General features: G+C 33.0%; 2 protein-coding genes across 4 annotated transcripts; one reads left to right on the top strand and one right to left on the bottom strand.

The window, feature by feature from the left end:
* Positions 1-3,575: 3,575 nt before the first annotated feature.
* On the bottom strand, positions 3,576-5,293 carry LOC109796894 (zinc transporter 4, chloroplastic). Its single transcript, XM_020356740.3, has 4 exons — positions 5,124-5,293; positions 4,994-5,051; positions 4,195-4,832; positions 3,576-4,108 (listed from the first exon to the last, which is right to left on the bottom strand). Exons 1-4 carry the CDS (start codon positions 5,136-5,138, stop codon positions 3,653-3,655), a joined length of 1,167 nt encoding a protein of 388 aa, XP_020212329.1. The 5' UTR covers positions 5,139-5,293; the 3' UTR covers positions 3,576-3,652.
* Positions 5,294-13,498: 8,205 nt separating this feature from the next.
* On the top strand, positions 13,499-17,297 carry LOC109796945 (Alkaline phytoceramidase (aPHC)). 3 transcript variants are annotated; one of them, XM_083077464.1, is made up of 7 exons: positions 13,499-13,889; positions 13,962-14,061; positions 14,146-14,266; positions 14,513-14,634; positions 14,752-14,873; positions 15,011-15,176; positions 16,076-16,231. In XM_083077464.1, the coding sequence occupies exons 1-7, from the start codon at positions 13,727-13,729 to the stop codon at positions 16,098-16,100; spliced, it is 819 nt and encodes a 272-aa protein (XP_082933590.1). In that variant the 5' UTR covers positions 13,499-13,726; the 3' UTR covers positions 16,101-16,231. The 3 variants fall into 3 exon arrangements, with proteins under 3 accessions (XP_082933590.1, XP_020212398.1, XP_020212396.1); XM_020356809.3 differs by lacking the exon at positions 15,011-15,176 and adding an exon at positions 16,409-17,297 and having other exon boundaries at positions 13,504-13,889; positions 16,076-16,235; XM_020356807.3 differs by lacking the exon at positions 15,011-15,176 and adding an exon at positions 16,404-16,889 and having other exon boundaries at positions 13,506-13,889; positions 16,076-16,235.
* The last annotated feature ends 9,122 nt before the right edge of the window (positions 17,298-26,419 follow it).

Raw genomic sequence — 26,419 nt, forward strand, 5'->3', positions numbered from 1 at the left:
TCCTGAGCATGCAGAGTGGCATTTGAGGGTGGTGAAGAGGGGGCGATGATCTCTTTGTAAAGCTCTTGCATGAGTTTTTGTATGGTTTCTTCTTTGAAAGAGAACTGTCCCACATCGTTGTCCATGTCGGTGAGAATCTCGTGGAGCTTTCGGATGAGAGATTCGGTGGAGGGAGAGTTCTCTTCCGTTAGAGCCATTCTGTGACTGAACAGTGATTCTGTGACTTGGTAATCGCTAACTCATAAATATTGAAGAGAGTGCGATGCCACGCTGGCAGTGAGGTAGATGACGTGGCAGATTTTGATGATCCTCGTGTGACGAAAGAAAGCATCACTCTTCTTCGGTGGGCCGTTCCGCCTTGCTTCGCACATGGGGACAATGTTTTCCTACCATGCCTGTCTATCACCCGCGCTCCCACCCCATGCAAAATTTCCACATGCCTTTAAAAACTTTTATAAATTATTTTGATTTAATTTTTCATGAATTATAAAGTGACAGACCAAAAAAACTCTCTTTTTCATTTGGATTTAAAAATTTAAAACTAAGCCCGTTTGACATAACCCATATAAAACTCGAAGTTCTAACCCTGTCTACCCGATAAACCACCTGAAACTGTCTAAAAACAATTTTTTCTTTCAATTTTTTTGCGTTTGGTTTGGTTTGTGGGTTTGTACATGTATTTTTAGTCCTATTTTACGGCATACTTTTGTTTAAAAATTGTTTTAACAAATATTCAAGAATATCCTCCAGCATTTATTACAATTTCTTATGAGTTGTTTAATTCTATGCAATGGTTCTTAACATGAAATGATGTGACATTCTTTGTATACGCAGCTTTGTACCCCCATTGCTTTTAACTATGAAACATATAGATGCAGGTTGAGATAGAATAAATGAACATTCAGGCTTTATTGGATTTGAGGGTGGAAAAGGGAGAGTGAAAAAGGAGGGATTTGAAAAGAAAGTAAGTGGAAAATGAGGTTGATTGGATTAAGGGAAAGTGAGTGGAAAGTGTAGAGAAAGTTTGTGAAAGTTTGTGAATGAATTGATTGATGTGATAGATAAAAATAGATTTTTTAATTAATAGTTGTGAAAGATTACTATTTTGCCCTTAGGTTAAATTTTTTTTTTATAATTATTATAATTAAAAGATAAATATATAAATTTTAACTAAAAAAATTATAAAAAATTAATTTAAAAATAAATTAATTTAAATATTTGCTTTAAATTTAATGATAGATAAAAAATAAAAATTTAAGAGATGAATATATAATTTATACTTTTACCCTTAGATTAAAAATGAGTACAATATTATTTATTGTAATTAATAATAATTACAATAAAATTATATTAATAGGGTTTATTTACTAAAAAAAAATTAAATAATGATAAGAATAATAATAAATATTAGAAAAATAATAAGAATCATAATAAATAATAATGATACTAATTATAATAAATAATAATATTAATATTAATAAAAATAAAAACAATAATACTTATAATAATAAATAATAATAACAAAATATATTATGATAATTATATTTTGTAACATTATTTTATTAATGTTTATGAAAGTGTTATTATTATAATTTTATAAACATGTTTTACTTTATTTTTTTTATATTTCCACTTTTTGATGTTAATATTTAATATATAATACCTTAAATTAAATATAATTATTTAATATTAATATTTAATTTATATATATATATATATAAATTAAATATTAATATTAAATAATTATATTTAATTTAAGGTATTATATATTAAATATTAATATTATATATATATATATACACGTATTAAAAACAAATTAATGTGCCTAGAACGGCCCGTTCCGAAAGTGGAACGGCCGTTCTGGGGTTATAAAGTACTACGCAAAGGCCAAAAGTGGAACGGCCCGTTCCAAAAGTGAAACGGCCCGTTCCAAAATTAGAACAGCCCGTTCTGCTTTCTTATTTTTCTCATAACATGCATTTTTGGAACGGGCCGTTCCGGGACCGTTCCAATTTCCACTGGCAGCAAAAATACCCTGCATAATTGATTATGCTTGCCTGCATAATCGATTATTGCCACATAATCGATTATGGCCTTGCATAATCGATTGTATAATCGATTATGCAAGGCCATAATCGATTATGCAAGGCCATAATCGATTATGCAAGGCCATAATCGATTATGTGGCCAATCGATTATGCTCCTTCGTTGAACGTGAATCCTCTGCACATGCATGGCAGGGGCATTTTCGGATTTTCACAAATCCTACGTGTCTTTCACCTCTTTTCTTCCCTCTCGTGCGAGGAGAGCAACAGTGCTTCTCCTCGCTTTTCTTCGCCTTTCCATCGTCGCAAATCGGTAGAAACAAACGCCAACTTTTCTCGCCTTTTGCTGCTCGTAAACAGTAAATCACCCGAAACAAGCACTACGTCAGATAGAGAGAGATGAACAAACATTACGCGACTCTATGAAAAAAGTAATAATTCTTGTGTGATGTGGACTCACAGAAAATCACCTAAGCAACTTTATATCGGAATATTAGCAATGGAAATGCTTTAGAGACTAGAAATCCCAATTATGATGGCCATCAAAAGTATGAGTCGTGTTTCATGGTTGTAATCTTGTCGCTGTGTACTGTGAAGATGATCAAATTGATGCCACCAACGAATCGCACGACACTAGCTGCAGAGAGCGGCTTCTCGAAAGGAAATAAAATGAAAAAGAAAATCATCGTAAACTAAAATATGAAATAACACACTCCATATTTACTTGCGATATGAAACGGCATAGTAAAAGCTCAAGCCCAAATAACTTTATTCGAACTGAATGGACCACGCAACGCTAAATTAATTTCGTCATTTCCATGGCCTTTAATTTCGTCATTTCCATGGCCTTTAGTTGTTAGGGGGAACCCACTTTCAACAGCGTTGTCAACTCTGATAAATTAATCAACTAGTGAGTGAGTGTTGTTGGTCCGTATCTATTTCCTTTTAATGATATTTTTAAGAAAAGAAATGTAAAGATAAGTAGAGAAGAATGTCATTAAAATAAAATATAAATATAATAAGCAAAGAATGTCAGTGATATATTACTATTAAAAAAAAATATTTAAATTCACATTTATTAAAAAAATTAGTTCAATTTATTTAATTTTATTGATTTTATATAAAAATTAAATTTTACTTTCTAAATTATCCTTAATAATGTTTATTAGAAAGGATAATAACATTTAATTTAAGATATTTTAAATATTTATTAATGGCATTTAATTTAAAAGATATTTTTAAAATGATAAAACTAAATAAGATAAGTTTATTAAAATTTGTTTGTATTTAAGTTAAAAAAAATTAGATACTCGATAAGTTTGTTAAGATTTATTTATATTTAAGTATAAGTTTGTTTTATGTTTTATGAATCTAGAGAGAGTATAACAGCGACCATATATAAAATGGTAAAAAAAAGGACGTCATGTAACAATTTGTATGATTAGACGGTTTAAATTTTATATTTGTTGTCTGCGTTCTAGTTAAAAAAAAGAGAGGTATAAATTGAAGTGTAATGAATCCCCAGGCGAGTAGAAGTGAAGGAGATATGAAACATTGAAGATGGGAATAATTACATGATGTATAAAATGAAGGGAGGGGCATCAACATCAAGCCCAAATTGCGAGGGAAGACATCAAGCCAGCCCCAAGGAAAAGCATAGAATAAGAAAGTATCTGCAACCTAAAGTTACAACTCATTCTCTTGCTAAGAAAATCCGCAGCAATCAAATCTACCAAAGCCATATACACTAAAATCCCCGAGGACAAGGAATCCAAGATGCCTTCGGCAATGAGTGCAGCGGGGCTGTAAGGGTTATAGCCGGAAGAAATGGCCGTCCCAATGGCAACACCCAAGGGTGTAGTGAGCGCAAAAAAACAAGCCATTATGGTTGCCGAGGAGGCCTTGAACTGCGCTTGAGAAATGCAGCCTCCAAGCGCAAAGCCTTCAAAGAACTGATGAAAGGATAACGCCGCAATCAGAGGGCGTATGGTACAAGGACTCTGAGAAACACCTAGAGACAACCCTATTATCACCGAATGAGATACGATTCCAAGCTCCAACACCTGCAATGCACACGTGTCACGCACCATAACTAACTCAGCCACAGCCAGGATACTAATTTGTTATTAAATTAATGAATTAATTATACCTGCGAAACGACGACGTGTCGAAGGTCAGTTTCTTCCCCATCGTCCATGTGGGAGTGGACTTGTTCCTTGACGGTTGCATTGCCATGACATGCGTCATGGCCATGGGGGTGGTTGTGCCTGTGATGCGCGGCATGTGCATGCATCCCAACGATGTGCATTCCGCCGCTTTCCTCTTCCCCGAAGACCTTGACGGAATCGGAGGAGCCCACCCGCGCTTGTTCGTCGGAGGAGCGGTTGAGTCCCTGCTTGCGCTCGTAGTACTGCGTTCCAAGGAAATCGAGGAGGAGCGTCAAGAGAGCAGCCACCATGGCGAAGAAGCCGGTGAAGGGGAACTTGGACCACGGGAAGGGAGGGAGGCAGGGGTGCTGGAGCGCTTCGGAGGCGTCGGAGAGCATGTGGACGAATCCCGTGGCCAGGATGACTCCGGCGGCGAAGGCCTTGGCAGCCACGAAGAGGTTGCCGTCGGTGCGGAGGAAGCGGCGGTGGCGTCCGACGAGCGGGATGGCGATTCCTGCCATGCCGGCGAGGAGGATGGAGGCGATGGCGACGAATTTGAGGACGAGCGCGGCGGAGTCGTCTCGGCAGAGGTCAGAGTCATGGCCGGCGCAGGTGGAGTTGGTCATGGATTCGGGTTTTTCTATTTGGGAAAAAGGAGTTTAGAATATAATGGATGATGATTGATTGACCTATAGGCTATATACATAGGAATAGGAGTGCGAATTGTGGGAATTAGACCTTGCAATCCGCCTCTAATCTTAATTAGGCATAAAAGAAAGATGAAAGTGGATTTACATTTACCTGATGAGGAAGTAGGAGTTATTTTCCCAACGATGTGCTGGAGCAGTGGCCAGAGATCCTAAAAAAGAGAACAAGAGTGAGAATGAATTGGTCACATGGAGAAGAAGAAGAAGAAGAAAAGAGAGGAAACCTGAATAAAAATCATGGGAGGGGATGGGAAAGAGAACAGGAGAAAAACAAGTATAAATAATGAAGAAGCAGTGCAGAGGCGTGTTGGCGAAAAAGAAGAGGAGTGTCGTCATATCGAGGAGAGAGGGGTGGGCGAGGAAGAGGTGGATGCTTCGGTTGGGACTTTTTGCAATACAATGAGCGCGATAGTGTCGACATTCTTGCATCACCTGTCGTCGTTTCTTTTTTTCTACTTACGCCGCTCATACCCTTATTATATTTATTCATCTCCTATTAGCTATTACTATACCATATATTTACTATTATTTCAATTTCTTTTTTTTTTATTTAACTACAACCCTTTTTTTCTCTTCCAACACTAGCTAGGATATCTATGCATAATACAGTCATTAATTCCATATTTCAATTCACATCATGTCATTCTCATCTCAACCACATCTGGGTTTTACAATTTAATTCTTATCACTTACTGAAGAGACATTAGTCTCTTCTCATTCATGTCCATTTTATTTGATTTTTAATTATCAAATTTAAATTATATTTATAATTATAATTATTAGCATTCACTTAATGATGAAATTTAAATAATATTTACATAATTTTAAATTTTAAATGATTACACACATATGTTATGACAATCCCACCCTTCCTGTTTGACTGTTTCTGCTCCCTTTGGGTTACAAATTCATGTGACTGATATTACAATAATAATAACAGTAAAGTATTATAAAAAATATATATAAACAAACCTGTTCAGGAGTAGGTTTTTAGGACAAACTGACATTGAATCATTTATTTATTTGAAGTACGACATTTTTTAAGACCTACTATCAGTTCTTTATATTTTGTTTGGATGATGAGAACAAATAAAAAATAATAATATATGAGGATTGATTTGATAAAAAAAATTTTAAATAGAATATAATTTATAATTATTTAATAGAATTAAATTACATAAAAAAATAATGGAGTGAAAAATGATATTTTAAAGTTGTATTTTATATAATTAAATTTTTATATAAAATAAATATTATTTTATCCTCACTTTAGGGTATATTTTAAATTATTATTTTTATTATTATTAACACACACGTGTATATGTATATATATACAAATAATTTAATTTAAAAATTATAAATAAAAATCATTTTCAATATTATTTTATTTTTAAATATTAAATAAAATTATTATTATTATTATTATTATTATTATTATTATTATAAAATCCCCAATAAAATTTTACATGTTGCACCTAAATGGAAATCACTACTAACAATTTCATAAAAGTACCCTTAAATCAATTAACATTCAAATGATTTATATAACTCTATGCAAATATTTTGGAAGTTATATATGTCATAAATTTAACAATGTGTTGTTATTGTATTGTCTTTGCCAAAAAAAAATAGGTTTACTACAAAATCAATGTAAAGTTAAAAGACAATATTTGATCTCTTAAATTTTCAAGTTTTAATAATAACAAATATAACATTTTTCTAAAGGGAAGAGATTTTTACATAATACAAATCAAACGAAAGCATTAGTCGCAAACATTTAGACACATGATGTGTCATCAAATAAAACATATAATTTTACTTCATAAAGTCTCAAATGCATATTATTTATAATGAGTAATAACTACTTGCTACATAACTAACTGATTCCTTAATAAATCAAACTAAGAAAGCTCATTAAAACTCACAAATTTGTTAAAATGAATGAAATCATGTTGTGAATAAGAAACAAGGACAAATGGATCCCTGAAATAACATAGAAAGTTAGTAAAAGTCAATGTAGAATCTGTTCTTTGTTGATACATGCCACAGATAGTTCGTTTGGTACCCTAAAGCTAATAAATAATCCCCTTAACTAGATAAAAAGGGACAATTTGGTGAAAATGCAAGTAATGCAAATATTTAATACATAAACAAACACTTCTCATATCAAATAACTTGTAATGAAGTCATACAAAACAAGCTTGTGATGAATCTTCAAAGTTTTGTAATGATCATCTTCATCCAAACTACTATATAAGAAACTTCAAAATTAGAAATAAGGATAACTTTTTGTACATAATTATCATTTATTCATCCTTTTCTATTAAGACTTTTGTTTTTAATTGGTTATATTATGTTTTATCTATGAAACGAAACAACATTTGTAAGATTTTATCCAAATATAACTGTTGTTATAGGATTAAGCATAAAGAGACTTATTTGTGCTTTTAGTCATAATGTCTAATCTGCAATTTCGGTCCTCATCAAATTTTTAAATTTGTAATTTAGTCTCACTATTTTACAAAATTCACAATTTTGGTCCTCTTACCGAATATTTATCCCCTAATTAATAAAATTGTAATGTCACTTATGATATAACTTTAAGTAAATATCATAATTATTAATATTTAGTAGTATTTGAGCTAAAATTTACTCATAATTCACTTTTTTCTTATAAAAATAGAATAACGAGATAAAAATAAAATTATAAAAAATAAAATTTAATCTAAATACTATTAAATATTAATTATCATTACATCTACTTAATGTGATGCTATGTTCAATATTTTAATTTTAATGATCAATGGAACAAAGAGATTTTATAAAATCAAAGATTAAAATTACATATTTAAAAATTGAGGAACCAAAATTACGGATTGAATATTATAAAGGGACCAAAAATGTATTTTAACTTTGATTAAATAAAGGTATTTTAGAAATATATAATTAATTTAATTGGCAATTAAAAAATAAAAAAAATAATGAAAATGGTATTATATATATATATATATATATATATATATATATAAAGATGAAAATAGTATTTACTAATGAGAAAATTATTTAAAAAATATTATCTTTTAAATAGTTTAAACAAAATGTATGATCTTAAAAATACTTTTATTATTTTTAGTTATTTATCTTATTTGTTAAATTCATTTTAATCCTTTATTTTTTGAAATATTTATTTTAATATTTTATTTTTTATATTTAAATCAATTTAAAACTTTTAAAAAATATTTATTTTTTAATTTTGTGACACGATTTTAAACTAAATTTTGAATGATTCAAAACGTAAAACTTATATCATTATATTTAGTTATATAAAAGCTATGAAATTGAATTGATGTTCGAAGATTATAGTGAAAATCATATAAAAAATATATCTTACAAGTAATTAAAAAATAACATAAAATTAATTTATAAAGTTTTCAATTGTTTTTTACACTTATGTTTATACGATTGTCACTATGTTAAAAAAATTTCTAGGGTAAATTTTAGTTGCATTCAATCATTTTTATATAAGTAAATTTATTAAGATAAGTTTTAAATCTTGAATTATTAAAAAAATCAAAATTTTATTTTTAAAATTAAAAATAATCATCCTTTAGATTGAATCAATCTAAATTTAAAAAATAAAAAATAAAAGAATGAAATCAACCTTTATCAAAATAAATTTTATATAAATTATAGCCTATTGACTTAAAAAGTATTATTCTATCATTAAAAAAAAACTTTTATAGTAGATGTAATGTAAAGAGTATTTGTTAGAACTCAATTTCATAAAGTGCTCTTTATAATAGAGGTAAAGAGCATTTACTAGAAAGCATTGACCTGGGTTCATTAGTGGCAAAATTTTCTCAACAGTTATCATCCAAAAATAATAATAATATTGTAAAGACATGTAAACCTGAAGAGCATATGCAAAATCCATTAAAGTTTGAGAAAGGAACAACGATATAAAACGGTTGTTAAATTTTTCTTTGTGTACAGGTATAATGTGAGGGATTAGTTTCTGAATATTGCTTAAATGAAACTTTCATTTTTTTTTTTTAAATGTTCTCAGGTATTGCATGTAAAAGAAATCTTCTAAACAGTTTTGCATCTAACTGAGTTTAAACTACAACTCAACGTTAGGATAATTCATTGTTCTCTATTGTGAAAATTGTTTGTGTAACGTAGCAAGTTATTTTAGAAGGTCCAAAAGTCCAATATGAGTGATTCAGTAGCCCAGAACGGACCGTTCCCAAACTGGAACGAGCCGTTCCAAACTACTGAATTGACCTATAAAATATAGTTGAGAATGGGCCGTTCTGGATGGAGTATGAGCCATTCTGGAAGGAGAACGGGTCGTTCCAAACCCCAAAACGGGCCGTTCTGGAGGGAGTACGGGCCGTTCTAGATGGAGAACGGGCCGTTCTGGATGAGTCCCAGAATGGGCCGTTTTGATTTCAGAACGGGCCGTTCTGCATGTGATTTTTGTACGTGTTGAAGGGGTGCAGAACGGGCCGTTCTGGATTCGGAACAGGTCGTTCTGGCCACTCCGGAACTTCTATAAATAGAGGTTGTGTGGTTGAGGAGAAAGTGAAGTTTTTAGAGAGAAGTTTTAGAGAGAATGACTCTGGGTCTGTGAGCTCCTTTCTGTCCCAAATTTCTCTATATGATTCATTTTCTCCTCTAGATCACTAATGCCTTCTATTTTTTTTTTAAATTCAGATTAGGAAGCTTGCTTTGGGAGGATTGAAGTTCCGGGTTGAGCTTCGAAAGAGAATTCTACTTTTTCTCAGTTATTGGCTATTTTGAGCCAATCTTCAAGTGAGGGAAGCTAGAATGTTTGTTGTTTAGGTTGCATGTGAGTTTAGAAACTCAATTGATGCATGAATGTTGAGAATCCATAGATGGATTGAAGAAAATCTCATTTTTGGGGTTTTGTGAAAAAAGAGGATTTTGATGATTTTGATGATTTTGATGCATAGGTTGGAAGCATGTGAGGTTTAAGTTTATTTTGAGTTGTATGGAGCCTATGCATTGTGTTTTGTGTTTGCATGTGGTTGGATTTGTTGGTTTGGATGAGAGTTTTGAAACTCTTTGACTAGGTTTAAGCTAGGCGCAGGTTGAGCGCGCCAGGTGTGGAAGAGCTTAGGGCTCTCGGGTTGGTTGTTGAGCCAGGCGTGATTTGGTTGCGTCAGGCGTGGAGACTCTTAGGAGTCTCTGTCTCAAGAACACCGAGCGTGAGTTGAACGCGTCGGGTGTGGATGAGTTTTAGGACTCTCGAGTTGGGATTAGGCTGGGCGAGCTCAGGCTGCGCCGGGCGTGAACATATTTATGAATGAAATGATGCTAATGCATGTTAAGTTGAAGTTTTGGATCATGTATGTATAATATATGATATATGATGAGGTGTGATTCATATGTATGCATAGCGATGATATATATATGAATGTTTGAATATGATATGACATGTGTATATGTTCATATGGGTATGTTTATTGATCATAATGGTGGTAGACCATGTATGATGTATGATGCATTATTGCATGTGATGCTTTATGGCTTGAGTATGTTTATTGATCATGATGGTGGGTAGACCATGTATGATGTATGATGCATTATTGCATGTGATGTCTTATGACATGTATATGATTGTTGACCATGATGGTGGACAGACCATGTATGATGTGTGATGCAGAATTGCATGTGATGCCTTATGGCATGAATCTAGCCTAGGACTTGAGGAGAGGAAAAATATTTTTGAACTGGAAGAGCTCACATAGAGTCTCTTGAGAGTGGTGCTTGGATAGGCCACTGATATATGAGAGTGGTGCTCAGATAGGCCACTAGATTTGGGAGAGTGGTGCTCAGGTAGGCCACTGGGTTGAGTGAGTCTCCTCTAAGTCCTTAGCTAGTGTTAGAGCGGGGTATGAGGTCGAGGGTTATTCCCTTAACCAAGTACTCGGGAAGGTGCGTGGACCCTTGCGGATAGTCGGTGGGCGAACTCCATAATTGACTTGGTTATGCATGTCAAGGTCGTGGTAAGCCCGTACCCAACTGTGCTATACTTGACGATGGATCTGGACTTCCAATTGTGTAAGTGACATCATCCGAGTAAACCCGAATGCGGATTATATCCTGTTTAGTTGTGACCGAGCGGGCGCATTGGGCGTGAAAACGATTGGGGTGGTTTCGGTAGGATGGAATGTCACTTATACAGCTCTGTTGTTAGGGAGATCTCCTAGGTGTATGCGTGACGACGCATTAGATGAGTGATATGCATTGATATCTGTCATGAGATGCATTTATTGCATGATTATTAATATGATGAAGTGTGGTGTTTGACTTCATGATTGGTGAATTGTATTTTATGCATGAGTAGTATTAGATAGAGTGTATGGTGTGACTCTATGAACATGATTGATAGTTGAATGATGTGTAGTATAGATTTTATTTTGTACTTGTATGATTAGTTTTGAACTCTAGCTTACCCTTCTGTTTCCATGTGGTGGGATTGCGATGATCATACTTGGTATGGGAGCAGGTCAGGGCTAGCTTGGAATTGAGGTGACCGCTACGAGACGGGGAGTTTGATCCTCATGTTAGATTTACCATTTTGGGTAACGGTTTTGTTTATGCTTGACTGACACTAGAGAATATTATTTTTAGGATAACTGTACATATATGACGTTCTATTTTGTATTTAAGAAACTTAGTTATTTATATTTTTATCTATACCTGTATGTATGAGTTGTCCAACTTAATATTTCTCTTAGTTCACTAGTAATAATGCGATTCCACTAAGTGTAGAGACCATGACGGGTCGTTACAATTTGTAACAATGTCATGCAACTATGCGGTAGCTATAGTAATATAAATAAGTTCTACATCATTAAAATAATAGAAGAAATAATAATTTATAAAATATATAAATATTTAATTAATTAAAATATATTTTGAATGATAATAAAAAATAAAGTTGTGAGAATTTAAATTTAAAATAAATAATAGTTATATATACAAATACATGAAATAATTCGATAAAAACCATAAAGGTATAACTTTTTCCTAATGTAAGTCATATTTTTAGTTGATAATTATTATTGTATTTTTTAAAATACAATTCCCTCCATTTAAAAAAGTCAAATATAAAACCAATAGTATTTATCTATTAATATTTTGGATTGAAATAACATATATGGTATTGAATTTTAACTTTATCGTGTAAGTGATTTATATAAAAAGAATTAGAGAGTGAAAGGAATTCAAACTTTTTACACACTTTTCATAAAAAAATGAAAGAGTGTAAATGGAATTAATAACTGTCATAAATATTACGGGTATATATTGATACAAGTGAAATAAAAATAAAAATTGTAAAATATTTAAGAAAATTCTTAATTTTATCAATAAAAAAATATTTATTAGAAATAAAAATATAATATAATGTGTTTGTATTAAATTAAAAGAGTGTTCGCAAATAAAGTATATCTATATTTTATTTTTATTTCAAAATAAAAAAATTAATTTTGTTATATAGTGATTAATAATAAATTATATTGAAAGAAAGTTAAGATTAGTACATTTTTTTTAGTTGAACTTATGGTGAGTCAGATTGATTCAAAAGAGTTGTAATTCAAATTTACACTTTTGCATAAAAAGAGAGGTGATTGGAAATAACATTTCAAGAAAGAAAAATTGTTCAAATAATTTTTTAAAAAGTAAATTAAAAATATTTAGAGAAATTTTTTGAAGAAAATAAAAATGGGATGCATTTATTTTATTTTATTTTATTGATAAAAGAGGTTGGTCAACTAGTGAGCAACTTTCATGAAATTTATGGTCATTAAGGAGTTGTGTATTGGGTTCATGTACTTAATGAAGCAAATCAAGATGTTGATTTATTGGCCAAATATGGTTCTACAATGTTTTCATCTATTTACATTTTTTATGTTGCTCCAAATTTCATTGTAAATACTCTATAAGAGCATATCTCGCTGGTATTGCTTTTCTTAGAGTCTTCTAAACCTCTAGTTTTTTTTTTTTTCTTAAAGTCTTTTTAGTTCATAAACAAAATCTATCAAAAAGTTTGATCAAGTTATTTGTTAGTTGGGATTGGGTTGAAGTTGAACCCCGTAAACTGTTTTTCATTTTTTTTCTTTATCCCTTCTCTTGGTATTGGATTGTGATGAGATTTAGGGGTCGAGCGAGAGTTGGACCTCCTTTAGTTTGGGCCCATTTGGTAGAGTAAATGGGCTTCAATGAAGAAATGATTAGTTGATTCCTCGTCTTTCAAAGCAGAAAATAAATTCCCAAAGAGCGGGCTACATACGTTATACAGTGACAACTGAGAAACACAAACACTTTAGAATTTAGAAACGTTATTTCACAACCACGTGGAGTTATAGAATAATAAAGTGTAATAAAAACTAATAATTAAAAAATCAGCTATTAATATTTAATACTATAATTAATTTTAGATTTTATTTAATAAAAACTGATTTTATATAAATCTTAATTAGTTTTATAATTATATTTTATATTTTAAAATACATTCCCTAACTTTGTAACAGTAAAATCTCTTTTGTTTATGTTTATTTGCATTGGAAGGAACTAGGAAGTCAAATCAAAATCAAAATCACAACCGAACCCAAAACCTCAACGACAAATTTCCTTTTCGCGGAGGGACACTGTTCTGTTCGGTGTCCAGACAGAAAGAGACACTTTTTCCAAACCTCAAAAGCAGACCAGGTTTTTTTTCCCTTTCCTAAAACAAAACCTTCAAAACGCAAAACAAAGGTGAGCAAAAGAGAAAGAGGAGAAGGTAAAAAGAAAAATGATGGGTTTAGGTTGGGTGGCGAATCAACAATGCGGAAGGTGGAAAACAAGTCGTATATGGGGAGCAACGTTTCTGTGTTGCATGTGCTTAGTCTTCTTCACTCCCTCAATCCCTCGCTCTCCCAAGCACCACCAATTCGTTGACATGCGCAATCTTTTCGGTAACAGCATAGCAAATCATAGTTTTTCTTTTGCTCGCTTCATCCATGTTCTCATGATTTTGCCTTCTCCAGGAGTACCCAACACGTTAAATGTGATGACAAATTTCCCGTTTTTAGTTGTGGGTGTTCTGGGCTTCGTGTTTGCCTTGCAAGGAGGTGTCTTTAACATAAGGTTTCAGTTGCTGCGACCCTTGTAACGAATTTGGTTAATTTAATTCCTTTTCAACCGTTAACTGGCATTGTTGTGTTGTTGCAGTTCCCAAGGTGAGGTTTGGGCATGGGCACTGTTCTATGCTGGAATAGCAGGTGTGGCTTTTGGCTCTGCTTATTACCATTTGAAACCTGATGACTATCGTGTATTGTGGGACACTTTACCGGTTAGTTAAGTAATTAGTATTCTATATTTGTTCTGTGATTCTTTTCCTTTTCTATACTCCAATTGCTTTATTGTTTTCCAAAATGGGATGATTCATTGGGTGCCAATTGCCATGCGAGGGTTTCTGATTAAATCAACACATTTTAACACTCAAAGTACTCTTCTTCAAAGTTATGATCAAGTGGGGCCACTCCTTATTCTCTCGCTCTCTGTTCATTGTGAAGTTCACTGGTTTTGTTAATGGCAGATGATGGTGGCCTTCTCCTCCCTTTTATCTAGTTTGGTTGTTGAGAGAATTGGCCAGAGGATTGGGATGTGTTGTATGTTCGCATTCGTTGTTGCTTCCTTTCTTTGTGTACTTTATGAACGGTCAGTTTTTATTTTTTGATTCGTGCTTTTATTCTGGCTTGGAATGCTTTATAGATCAAGTGAAGGTGCTGAAGTAGCCAAGTTTTATGCTGAATTCTGTCTGCTAGTTGGTTGCAGAAATTATAATGATATTCGGTTCTGCATGATGTTCCAGTTGACTCTGCCTCTAGCTATTCCAGTAATAGCAATCATGTACCGCTCCAAATATACTCACTCGAGATATTGGTTTTTCTCTACAGGTAAGCCCATCTTTTTATTTTTGCTGAACAATTTTTCTCTGACTGCCCGTTCCTGCTTTTAATGTGGGAAGCTACTTAAATGTATAAATTTTAAATATTTAATAAATTCAAACTTATCGTGTCAGTGTATCATTCAGGGAGAAAGTGCCTAGGATACAATTGTTTACCAGCAACTAGAAGACTAGAACTAAAGCTTTGCTTAGTTAGTGTTTATCTGTTTATGATGTTATCTCTGTCGGGACCTGCTTTCATTGCTCTAACGAAGTTAGTAAAAAGGGTAGAAGACCGTAATAGAAATAAATGGTATGCCATTACCAGCTTTTGAGATACATTGTCTGTTTACTGAGTTTGGGTAGATATCTCTACAATCTTTTGAGTGTTTAATATGATAAAGGAAGCTGTCATTCCACTTCATAGTTGCATTGACTATAGATCTGATGTTTAGTAGTGGTTACCTTTTAAGGATTTTGTGTTCTAATGGAAAACTGTAGGATTTTACTAACAAGCTGATTAGAATTTAGATTTCTTGCGAGCTGTTTGGTTGGGATAAAGTTATTCTCTTTGATTAAGCTTAAGATTCAAATATTAAGATATTCTGCTCGATTATGCAAATAGGAAGCGTAGAAATCTTATATAAGATGCTAAATGTCATGAGACGGGTCAAGAGTATTGAAGTTGCATTGACAATTGTATGATCTAGAATATAGTTTCCTTTCCTGATTTCATGTGTATCCTAACACGGGGTACATTTTAGGGAATGCCAACACTTTATTAATGCTCTGTCCACTTTTATACTTTTCAAGGTCTGACACTTATTAGTACCTTTATTAGTTGACCTCGGAAACAATGATCATTTATGATGTACAACTTCCACTGTTTCGTGTTTGTAGGATATAACTCATTCAAGTTTTTGTAAGCCACCATTTGCATGGTATCGAATTACACTTTTATCTCTAATTGACAATGCCATGTTTTGATTATATTGGATAAAATATGCATGTCAGCGGTTTTGGTCATGTGAAAGTTGAAACATTCTTCACTTGGAACCCACTGCCCTAAAATGTGCTCTTTTCTTGATTCATGAAAATTTTAAAGAAAATAAAGCATCTGTTACCATATGAATTATGGATATACTAGTTAGAAAATTACCATATTCTATTATTTGTTTTGAATATGTTTGAAGCCTGAACTTTTTGGCACAGGGGTTTATCTGCTTGCAAAATTTGAAGGTGTTACTGACAAGAAACTGTACCATGTAAATAACTACATTATCAGTGGACATTCCTTGGAACACTTGGGCTTAGCTCTGATCCCAATTTTACTCACCGTAATGCTCATATACAGGGAACTTAAATTTCAAAGGTATTTGATCAAAATGTCTTGTGGCTATACTTAAAAATTTGTATATCAAATTTTCCTTGTTATACTCTACTTTCGAATCAATTATATTCACTGCACGCCTTTCTAACTGTTGTCCCCAGAGAATAGATGTGATCTCTTTTCCTTATACATTTGTTGACTTGATGACAGAATAGTTGATCTTAAAGATCGACCATGAAGAGGCAGAGAGAGTTGATGATTGTTCAATCAATTGCTTCTGAATGCCTGAGATATATTGCAGTAACAGGATGAGTGAAAATGCCTTAGCAATTAGGATTATGTAAACCATGGTCCACAAACTAGGTGAAGTCCTCTCTCACAACTTGTAAGTCTGACTAGTTTAGCTGTATAGTGGGGTCAAAATTCCTTTATCTTTATTTATAAAGGAATCTCTGTTGACACCAATCTGTTCTTGCCTGGTGGTTCGTCATGTCATGTGTATGAGAGCCCGTGCATTTCAGATTATGTAGGATATGTATGATAGAGGACCTGAGGTGACTGACAAGAGGTTTCTAACATGAATTGGTTTTTCTTTGTCATTGTTCATTGCCCTTCTGAAAATTGACGGCATTGATTCAACAACGTGAGGTTTTGAGAATCTTGTAATTAGTCTCTATTGAGTTTATTTTTCTTGAATTTGTTTATTCGGACGTGAGAATAACTAACATGCAGAAAGCATGATAGATTCTGTTGTGAACTTGCAACGGACTTAAGATTGCGGTCTTCTATGTTTGCTGTATGGATTTGTCATGGATGAATCCAGATGGCAATAGAGGATTCGGGATTCACATCAGCAAAGTTAGTGGCACGTGTTGGCGCTTTAGACGCACTTGGCAAATATATGCTTTCTTCACATGCTGTTGCCTTGTCCTTTTGTTTAACTTTTATGCCTGCATATTTTATGGCTCCTAACATATTCATAATCATGTGGCTTGTACCCGTATACACATGATTATTTATTTGTATTACGTTCGGTGATCTGTCGTTTACTTCTGGGTCCCCCTTCTCCATTATGGTAAGGAAGATCAAATTCGTTGTTTGGAACTTGATTTCTTTTTATTGTATTTTAATTTATGAAAAATGTTACTTGTGCTTACAAGATTGAAAGATTGTAATAGTTAAAGGAATCAGTAGCTCTAGCACTTGGTACATACATACATACATGCTTAAAAGCTTGTTCTTAAAACTAATCTGGACAAGCAAGTTTACTTGGATAAACTGAAAGTCAGTGTAGCTTTACTCATTGAACCGTATTGGGGGTGAATTTGAAATGCCAACTCAATAACATTTTTTTTTGGGTGATGACCAAGTCAAGAATTATAAATAGCATGGAACTGGATGTGGTTGTAGTGTTATGCTGAAATAAAAAAGAGCCATCTGTTGCTAGCGGGTCTCCAGCTCATGGAAATGAGTTTCCATTGCTAGTGGCAGCACCAAACGACTATGTCAACCGGAGAATTAAATCACGAGTATTTCAATCCTCCAAATGTAACTTTTGTACAAAAAAAGTTTTATATTATATTATATATATCCTTTATACAATCGATGAGATTGTAAAAAGAAAAGTTCGATGAGATCAAAATGGATTGATTTTACAAATTATGTTAAAAATATTATAGACAATCAACCCTTGTTTTCAATTTTTTCTAAGACTAGACTTTTAAATAAATAAATAAATATATTTATCATCTATTTTAAGAAAATTTTTAACGAGTGCCTTAGAAGACTATTTGGTTCAAAGAAGAAAGAAAGAGGGGAAGGAAAGAAATGAATTTGAAATTGTGTTTAGTTTAAAGGAGATAACTCACATTTTGTTTGGTTGACAATAGGAGAAAGTAAACTTTAAAAGTTAAATTATCTTTATATCTTTATACATTTCATTTTTGAATTTTAAAACAAATAATACTTTTTTATACTGCATTTCATTCATAATATGAGCATAGATATAAGTTGGGATGTAATAGAAATTATGTAAGCCAACCAATATGCATTTGACAAGTACACCAATCATTATAAATGATAGATTCGACAGAAGTTCAAGTTATCAACGCTTTAATGACTTAAGTTTATAATTGTATAATATAATTTTAGTACTAAACAAATAGTTTTATGAGAATTTGAAATTGTTTGATAAGAAATATTTAAATTTAGTGAAAATAACATAACAGTAAATTATGATGAATTTTAATTTAAGAAGAACAATCAAAGATTGATTCATTGACTTTTTCTATGTAAAACCTCTTAATTTTTAATTTAATATTATAATTATATAGTTAATTTGACAACCTGCAATTATATTTAAATCATCTAGGTTGTTTAAGAAAAATTCCAATTCATTCATAATGTTTGTTAAAGAATCCTATGTTAAGGTCAAGGACTAAAAGTCGATTGATAAAATTTATTCCAATTCTTTGGTAATAAATGTTATCATCATTTTATCTAGCACATAATTTTAAAAGGGTTCCCAAATCTCAATTAAAATTATAAAATTATGAAGAAGTTGATAAAACCACAAGTATTAAGTACAAGTGTAAAACGATTAATTGAATAAATACTTTATTGAAGAAAAAACACAAAGAAAATTACGTACAAGTAACTATCCTAATCTCCAACAATAGAAATTTAGTCACTCATGATTAAGGATTACACAATAAAAGATTGACCCTTAAACGATTCGTGATTACGATAATAATCTCATAGAAACATTCTCTAATCTCTTTAGAATTATGCTAAAAAGAATATTGATAATTGAGAATGAGATATAGACTTCCTAAAGATCCTACTTTTATAACAATTCTTTTGGACTTTTAGGTGTGATACACTTGCAAAAGTGTCTATGTGGCTCTCTTTAAGTGAGCATGTGCGTGATTCTAGGTTATTCTCTTACTTGACTTACACAAAACGCTCTTGTGATAATTTTAAGTGAATTTTGCTCACTCAAAACACCTAAGTAGTTGCCTATGAGCTAACATGTGTATACCTTTAGGAGTACTCTCTCACTTGATTTATTCAAAGTGAGTTGTTAATCGCTTTGAACGATTTTTTCTAACTTGGAGCGAACATTTTATGTGGCTTGAATTGGAATAATAGTTCCCCTTCGAAACTTGTAACTTTCAAATTATTTTTTTCTTGTGTTATATCTCAACAAAGAAAAATATTAAAAATACATTATATTTAAATAATTAAATCCTAAATTGAAATTAAGTCTGCATTATGTGTTTTGTGGTAAGAAAAAAGACTTAGAAATATAATATATATTACGGATTCTTAAATTAAATAAAAGTTATATGCATATTTAACGATTATTACCGGCACATACAACAAAAGCTCTAGCCAAGAAACAAATCACCGAGTTGGCTTCCCTAGCAACAAAACTGGCTTCACAGTTTGGTAAACCAGGTAGCATCTTAGAGCAATTATTTAACAAAGAGATGAATTCAGAAACATGAGATGATACATTTTTGATAGCAAGAGCCACTCTTTGACAATCTATTTCAAACAAATCAGCCTCGAATCCCTGATTTTGAGCCCATAACAGCACCTTCATTAAACCAAGGGCCTCACAAGTAGAAAAAAGGCATATTATATATTAGACATTATAGTTAAAATTTTTATATCCACTTCTCTCTCTTACAAATTCTATCGATATTAAAAGCAAGCTAAAATTAGACGGGAAGAATTTTTCTCACCTCCATTCCTTCTTTCCTCTTTAACAAAACTGAATCAAATAATAAATAAAAAGTCTCCATCCCTTGGCATTTCCTTCTAACTAAAACTTATATAAGAATACATGTATTTAAGAAATTGAAAGTGGATTTTTCTATTGAAAAGTGTAACATGATTTCTGATGCAATGCTAGCATAAGCTATACTACTTTTTTTTATTTATTAATTTCTTAAATAATATCTTTAGGAAGTTGATTAACAAGATCATAAGAAATATAGTATTTAATTATATATATATATATATATATATATATATATAATATTCAATTTATATAAATTTTGACTAAAATATCCTTTATTCTTTTACAAGTTTCTTTACTTTTTCCGACTATTCCAATTTATAATCGTACACTAGTTGTAGCAAGCCTTCAATGCAATAATATTCCTTTTTTAGTGCAGATGCCAGAAGTACTGTAATACTCTAAAAATATCGTGTAAAATCTAATTTATTATTCATATTAATTTGTATAAAAAAATATTAAAAAGTAAATATATTTAATGTTCTAAAAATATAAATACATCATTAAATCAAAGTAATAGTAAGATATTGTAGAAAATTTAAAATTACTTTATCAATTTATGCTCTCAATTACTCAATTATGTGTTTTTTTTACATATCACAGGTATTTTGTGTTAGATACAATCTGTTCAAATTTGATAAGATTGTGAGTGACTAATTAAACTCACTCTTCGAATAAAGCAATTGCATGACAAAGAGTATTTTCTTAAAAGTTTATACAGGTCACAACCATCCTTCTCAGCAAGTAATTACACGAGTATTAATTTTTTTTTTGGATTACAAATTACACCAGAGTACAAGGGTATGAGAGTTGAATACTTTGAAAATGAACTATTATTATATTTTAAAATTCTAAAACAACTAAAATTTTAAAATAGAAATAAAATAATAAAAATTTAGAAATGGTGGGAGTACGTGATAGAGACGTTATTTAGAAGTTTTAAATAGTATTTCATTGAATGCAAGTGTTCCAACTTGCAAGGTAATTCATAAATATCCGCTATGAAAAGGAAAGAAGCAAAGAGGTTGGTACTTCGCGGGCACCACATCCTCTTTGCCAACATTTTACAAAATAAATTTAGAACATTTAGAGCGTCCAAAAAATATTTCAACAGGCATTTTAAGTATATAAATTAAGAAATTAATATTTTTTTAAGATTATGATTAAATTATGATGGAAATTACAATGGGGTGGTGTTAGGATCACTCGAAGACCAGGTAACTCGAAAAGCACATTCAGGAGTTTCAGGAAGTATCAAAAGCTCAAGCTGTCCGTATTCAAAATACAGTCGAAAAAATGAGTCGAATCAAACCGAGAAGTGCTCGAAAGATGGAAATTACTGAAGGTTTCCAAGTAGTGAGTAGTTATCTCAGAACGGTTAACGAAAAATGGATCGAAGTGGAAAGAAAAAGAGTGGAACGAGCGGTTACGAGAGGTTACATTCTAAAACCACCTATTGAGCATAGTGGATGGCGGTTACCTTTCCATGACGCACATGCACTAAAATTAACCACCTTCATTTGACTCTATAAACACGAAGAAATATGTACTTTCAAGGGGTCGAAAATTTCATACTCACATTTCTGTAAGCACTCTCTGCCTGCGCATATGACTTTCGTGCACGCATCTGCTGGGTATCAATTTCTTGACCACTTTTTCTTTACTTTTTAGGAGTAGAATTAGCGTAGTTTTCTTAGTTTATCTCGTTTAAACCCACGTAGTTGTATTACTTCAGCATTGTAATTCTGGAACGTTATGTAAGTTGAACCATGGTTTGTATTTGCAAATATCTCAATTATTCATCCTGTTCATCTTTACATTTATATGTCTGGAAATTATTGCTTGTTAATTATTGAAGAATCTTTATAAACAAGTAATCACTAAATCTTCCTACTACTCCTCTTCTCGTTTTATAAGACTAAAACTCAGAAACATCACATATCTAAATTGAAACGTTTTTCGTGCTAGTCTAAATAAAAAGAGCCCATAGAACTTAATTCCACCGTAAACAAATTGGCACGCCCGGTGGGACACGTTTAATTTAGAACATAATTGGACTAGTTTTAGGTGTGTGAATTGCATGAGATTAAGGAGTGGAAGAACAATGTCTACGTCTAATAGAGAAACAGACACTAACAACAATAATCACGTAGATGTAGAACAAGCAAATTCTAATCCTGATAATGTGACTAATGTAACCAGGGGGGCAACGTCTTCATCCCCTGTGTTACTCGAAAACACAGCTAGGCAAACAAATGTTACTCAGGAACTAGCGAATGTCACTAGAGAGTATCCCTGGGGTATGCCACAGAATTGGCGAAATACTCAACCTGTGCATGTCGAAATGCCAATACCGCTAATAGGACCCAATTCACAAATGCATGTATCCCCACATGGTTATAATCCTGGGCCGAATGGCATGGGTTTTGTTATGCAAGACCCGTATCAGCATATAGGAACAAGTCAGGAGGGTTCTTTGATTCGACCAGGGAGTTATATACCTACGGGTATTAGTAACCAAGCCATGATGGCTCTTCGACAACAAATGGACCACAGTAATCATGACATGGTCAATTTGCTGTCAACACAAATGCATAATATTATGACTCCTCTGTATGAATTGATAAATAAAATTGGAGATAAATTAGGTGAGGGGTCACCTTCGAGAGCCATGAGTGGAAATCTGAATGAGATGGAAAATCCTGGGGGGCATGAGAATTTTCACCGGAACGTAGTTCGACCTAATAAAAACCCACAAGATGACTTAGACCAAATGGTAGAGAGGATACTCAATAGACATGGATTCGATATAGGTCGAAATGAACGTCCATATTTTGTGTCAGCCTTCCCTGATTATATCACACAGGTAGAACTACCCCGTGGAGTAAAAGTCCCAAAATTATCGAAATTCGCGGGAGAATTAACTGAGTCAACAGTGGAACATATAGCTAGGTACGGGGTTGAATGTGGGGATTTAGCAAATAATGAATATTTGAAAATGAAATATTTCCCTAGTTCATTAACCAAACATGCTTTTACATGGTTTACCACTTTGCCTCCTAATTCGATACATACTTGGGTACAGTTAGAGGGTAGTTTTCATGAGCATTTCTTTAGAGAAGAAACGAAGGTTAGTATAGTCGATCTAATGAACATTAAAAGACAAAATAATGAAACGTTAGATGACTATTTAAATAGGTTCAGGCAATTGAAATCTCGATGCTATACTAATATACCTGAACATGAATTAGTTAGAATTGCAGCAACAGGATTAGATTTTTCGATACGCAAGAAATTAGTAAATGGACAATTGAGGGACATGGCCCAACTTGCTGAGAAGGTGAGAAGGATCGAACAAATTAAATGGGAAAAAGAAAGTAGCGTATTTAGAAAATTCTGATTTTAGTGAAGATTCTAACTGTGAAGCTTCGAGTGAAGATTTTGAGATTAATTTAGCAGAACTACGTCCCGGACCTACGTACCAGTGTCAAATGCTAAAACCAGGGGGTAATATGGAAGGGAATTCGAATAAGAAATACAGTTTTGATATAACCAAAGCAGAAAAAATATTTGACATCTTATTAAAAGATAAGCAAATTATTCTTCCAGAAAATCACAAGATTCCACCATTCGAGCAAAGAAAAGGAAAGAAGTTCTGTAAACACCATAACATGTATGGCCACTGGACTAATAATTGTGTACGTTTCAGGGATTTGATCGAAAAGGCGATTACTGATGGTCGTCTTACATTCGAAGGAAAAGACATGAAAGTTGACACAGACCCATTCGCTGCTCATACTGGATATGCCGAACCAGTCTCTATGGGGGTCAACATGGTGGATGTTACTGTGGAAGAGGGTGAAAACATCGAGCCTATCTCTGATGAGAAACTCGAAGAGTTAATGGAGGATCTTGCCAAGGAGCAAGAACTCATTTACCCAAAGGAAAGAGTCGAGAAATCATACAATAAGAGAGTCAAAGCACGTAGTTTTCGAGTTGGTGACTTGGTGTTAAAAGTGATTCTTCCCATGGATCAAAAATCTCGACACTTTGGGAAGTGGTCTCCTAATTGGGAAGGTCCCTTTATAATCGAGCAAGCATATTCGAAAAATGCATACGTGATTAAAGAAATCGATTCGAATGTGAACAAAGTTATAAATGGAAAATATTTGAAACACTGTCATGAGAGAGCAGAATGTTAAATAGTTGTTCGTTACAAGCCAAAGAGAAATTCAAAAAATCAAGATTGAAAAATCTAATTATTACAAAGCTTGGACTTGAAATCTTTAAAAGCCTTATAAGCCTCATCCAAGCTTTGCCTTCGAGCAACACATTGACTCTCCAGATGTTTCTTGTGCTCCAAAGTTTTGGCCAGTCTCGAAGAGATAACCTTGCTTTCTTCTTTTAAGTTCTTCTGACGTTGCACAACGTCTTGACTTTGAGTCTTCAAAGCGGCCTGTTTCGAGCGAAGAGTATTCAACTCATGCTGCAAGGCTTCAATGGACGCTGTGCAATCTACTTCTTCCTGTTGTAACTTCTTTAAAACAAGGATCATCTCCTCAGTAGCTTTCCGAACGGAGATTAGATCTTCGCGGAGCTCTTCGAGTTTAGCACGATCTCCCTCGCTTTCAACTTCAATCTGAGCCACTTCCTGGAAAGTGGTAGCCCACTTCGATCGAAGATCTGAGGCAAGAGTATAAGACTGAGTAAACTCTTGTAGCTCAATATGGATTGCAAGAGGAAGGTCAGAGAAGGCAAGCAAGTCTTCGACCATCTGCTCGACTTCGACTTTGAAGGTTGGTTCTAGGAGGGCTTGATCCAAGTCCCAACTACAAAAATGAAGGCTGGTGAAAAGATGAACATGTTGAGATGCCCCAGGAACAAGAGGTATATCTCTCGACATTTCTCGAGAAGAGTCAATGTGGATGATTTCGACATCCTATGATGAGCAAATATCTAGAAAAATCAAGAAAGAAGGAAAGGTGATCGAAATCAAAATAAAAATACCTTGGGAACCGACTTCATCGCATCCTTAAGAAGTTTCTCACTGGAAGGCTTTTGAGTTTTCTTGGAAGAAGGGATCACTAGTTTTCCCTTCCCTTTATCTGGCTTTTTTGTGGTCGAAACCTAAGATGGGAAGACACATCTTTATAGTCAAGTTGGTTTCCATGCTGATACTCGAAATAACAAATAACAGAATACTGAGGCAAGTTTACTTACAGTTTTGGTGCTGCCCGAGTCCACTTTTTGTTTTTTCAAGGTTCCAATACTCTGAAATTTAAGGATCGAGATAGGTTTTCATCGAAGAAATATAAAGTCACTATTTGAAGCCATTCGATGAGGATTCAAAAATAACTCTCGATAGGAATTCAAATCTCTCTGGGTAATATGTGCATCAAGATTGAATTCCTAGGGGGGCATTTGTTAGGATCACTCGAAGACCAGGTAACTCGAAAAGCACATTCAGGAGTTTCAGGAAGTATCAAAAGCTCAAGCTGTCCGTATTCAAAATACAGTCGAAAAAATGAGTCGAATCAAACCGAGAAGTGCTCGAAAGATGGAAATTACTGAAGGTTTCCAAGTAGTGAGTAGTTATCTCAGAACGGTTAACGAAAGATGGATCGAAGTGGAAAGAAAAAGAGTGGAACGAGCGGTTACGAGAGGTTACATTCTAAAACCACCTATTGAGCATAGTGGATGGCGGTTACCTTTCCATGACGCACATGCACTAAAATTAACCACCTTCATTTGACTCTATAAACACGAAGAAATATGTACTTTCAAGGGGTCGGAAATTTCATACTCACATTTCTGTAAGCACTCTCTGCCTGCGCATATGGCTTTCGTGCACGCATCTGCTGGGTATCAATTTCTTGACCACTTTTTCTTTACTTTTTAGGAGTAGAATTAGCGTAGTTTTCTTAGTTTATCTCGTTTAAACCCACGTAGTTGTATTACTTCAGCATTGTAATTCTGGAACGTTATGTAAGTTGAACCATGGTTTGTATTTGCAAATATCTCAATTATTCATCCTGTTCATCTTTACATTTATATGTCTGGAAATTATTGCTTGTTAATTATTGAAGAATCTTTAGAAACAAGTAATCACTAAATCTTCCTACTACTCCTCTTCTCGTTTTATAAGACTAAAACTCAGAAACATCACATATCTAAATTGAAACGTTTTTCGTGCTAGTCTAAATAAAAAGAGCCCATAAAACTTAATTCCACCGTAAACAGGTGGGTATTTGTTCCGGTATTGGAGATCGCCGCCGAAGAACCCTTAGCGATATCAAGCTAAAAGAATTTGACAACAGTCTTGACCTAGAACATTTGATGAGAGTAACCTACTTTCTTAGACCTAATCATTGTTATATATAATGGTGTAGCGTTACAGACATGAATCGCACACTCCTTTTTA

Source organism: Cajanus cajan, chromosome 6 (assembly GCF_000230855.2).
Source record: "Cajanus cajan strain Asha chromosome 6, NIPB_CcT2T_4, whole genome shotgun sequence".
In the NCBI taxonomy this organism is placed as follows: Eukaryota; Viridiplantae; Streptophyta; class Magnoliopsida; order Fabales; family Fabaceae; genus Cajanus; species Cajanus cajan.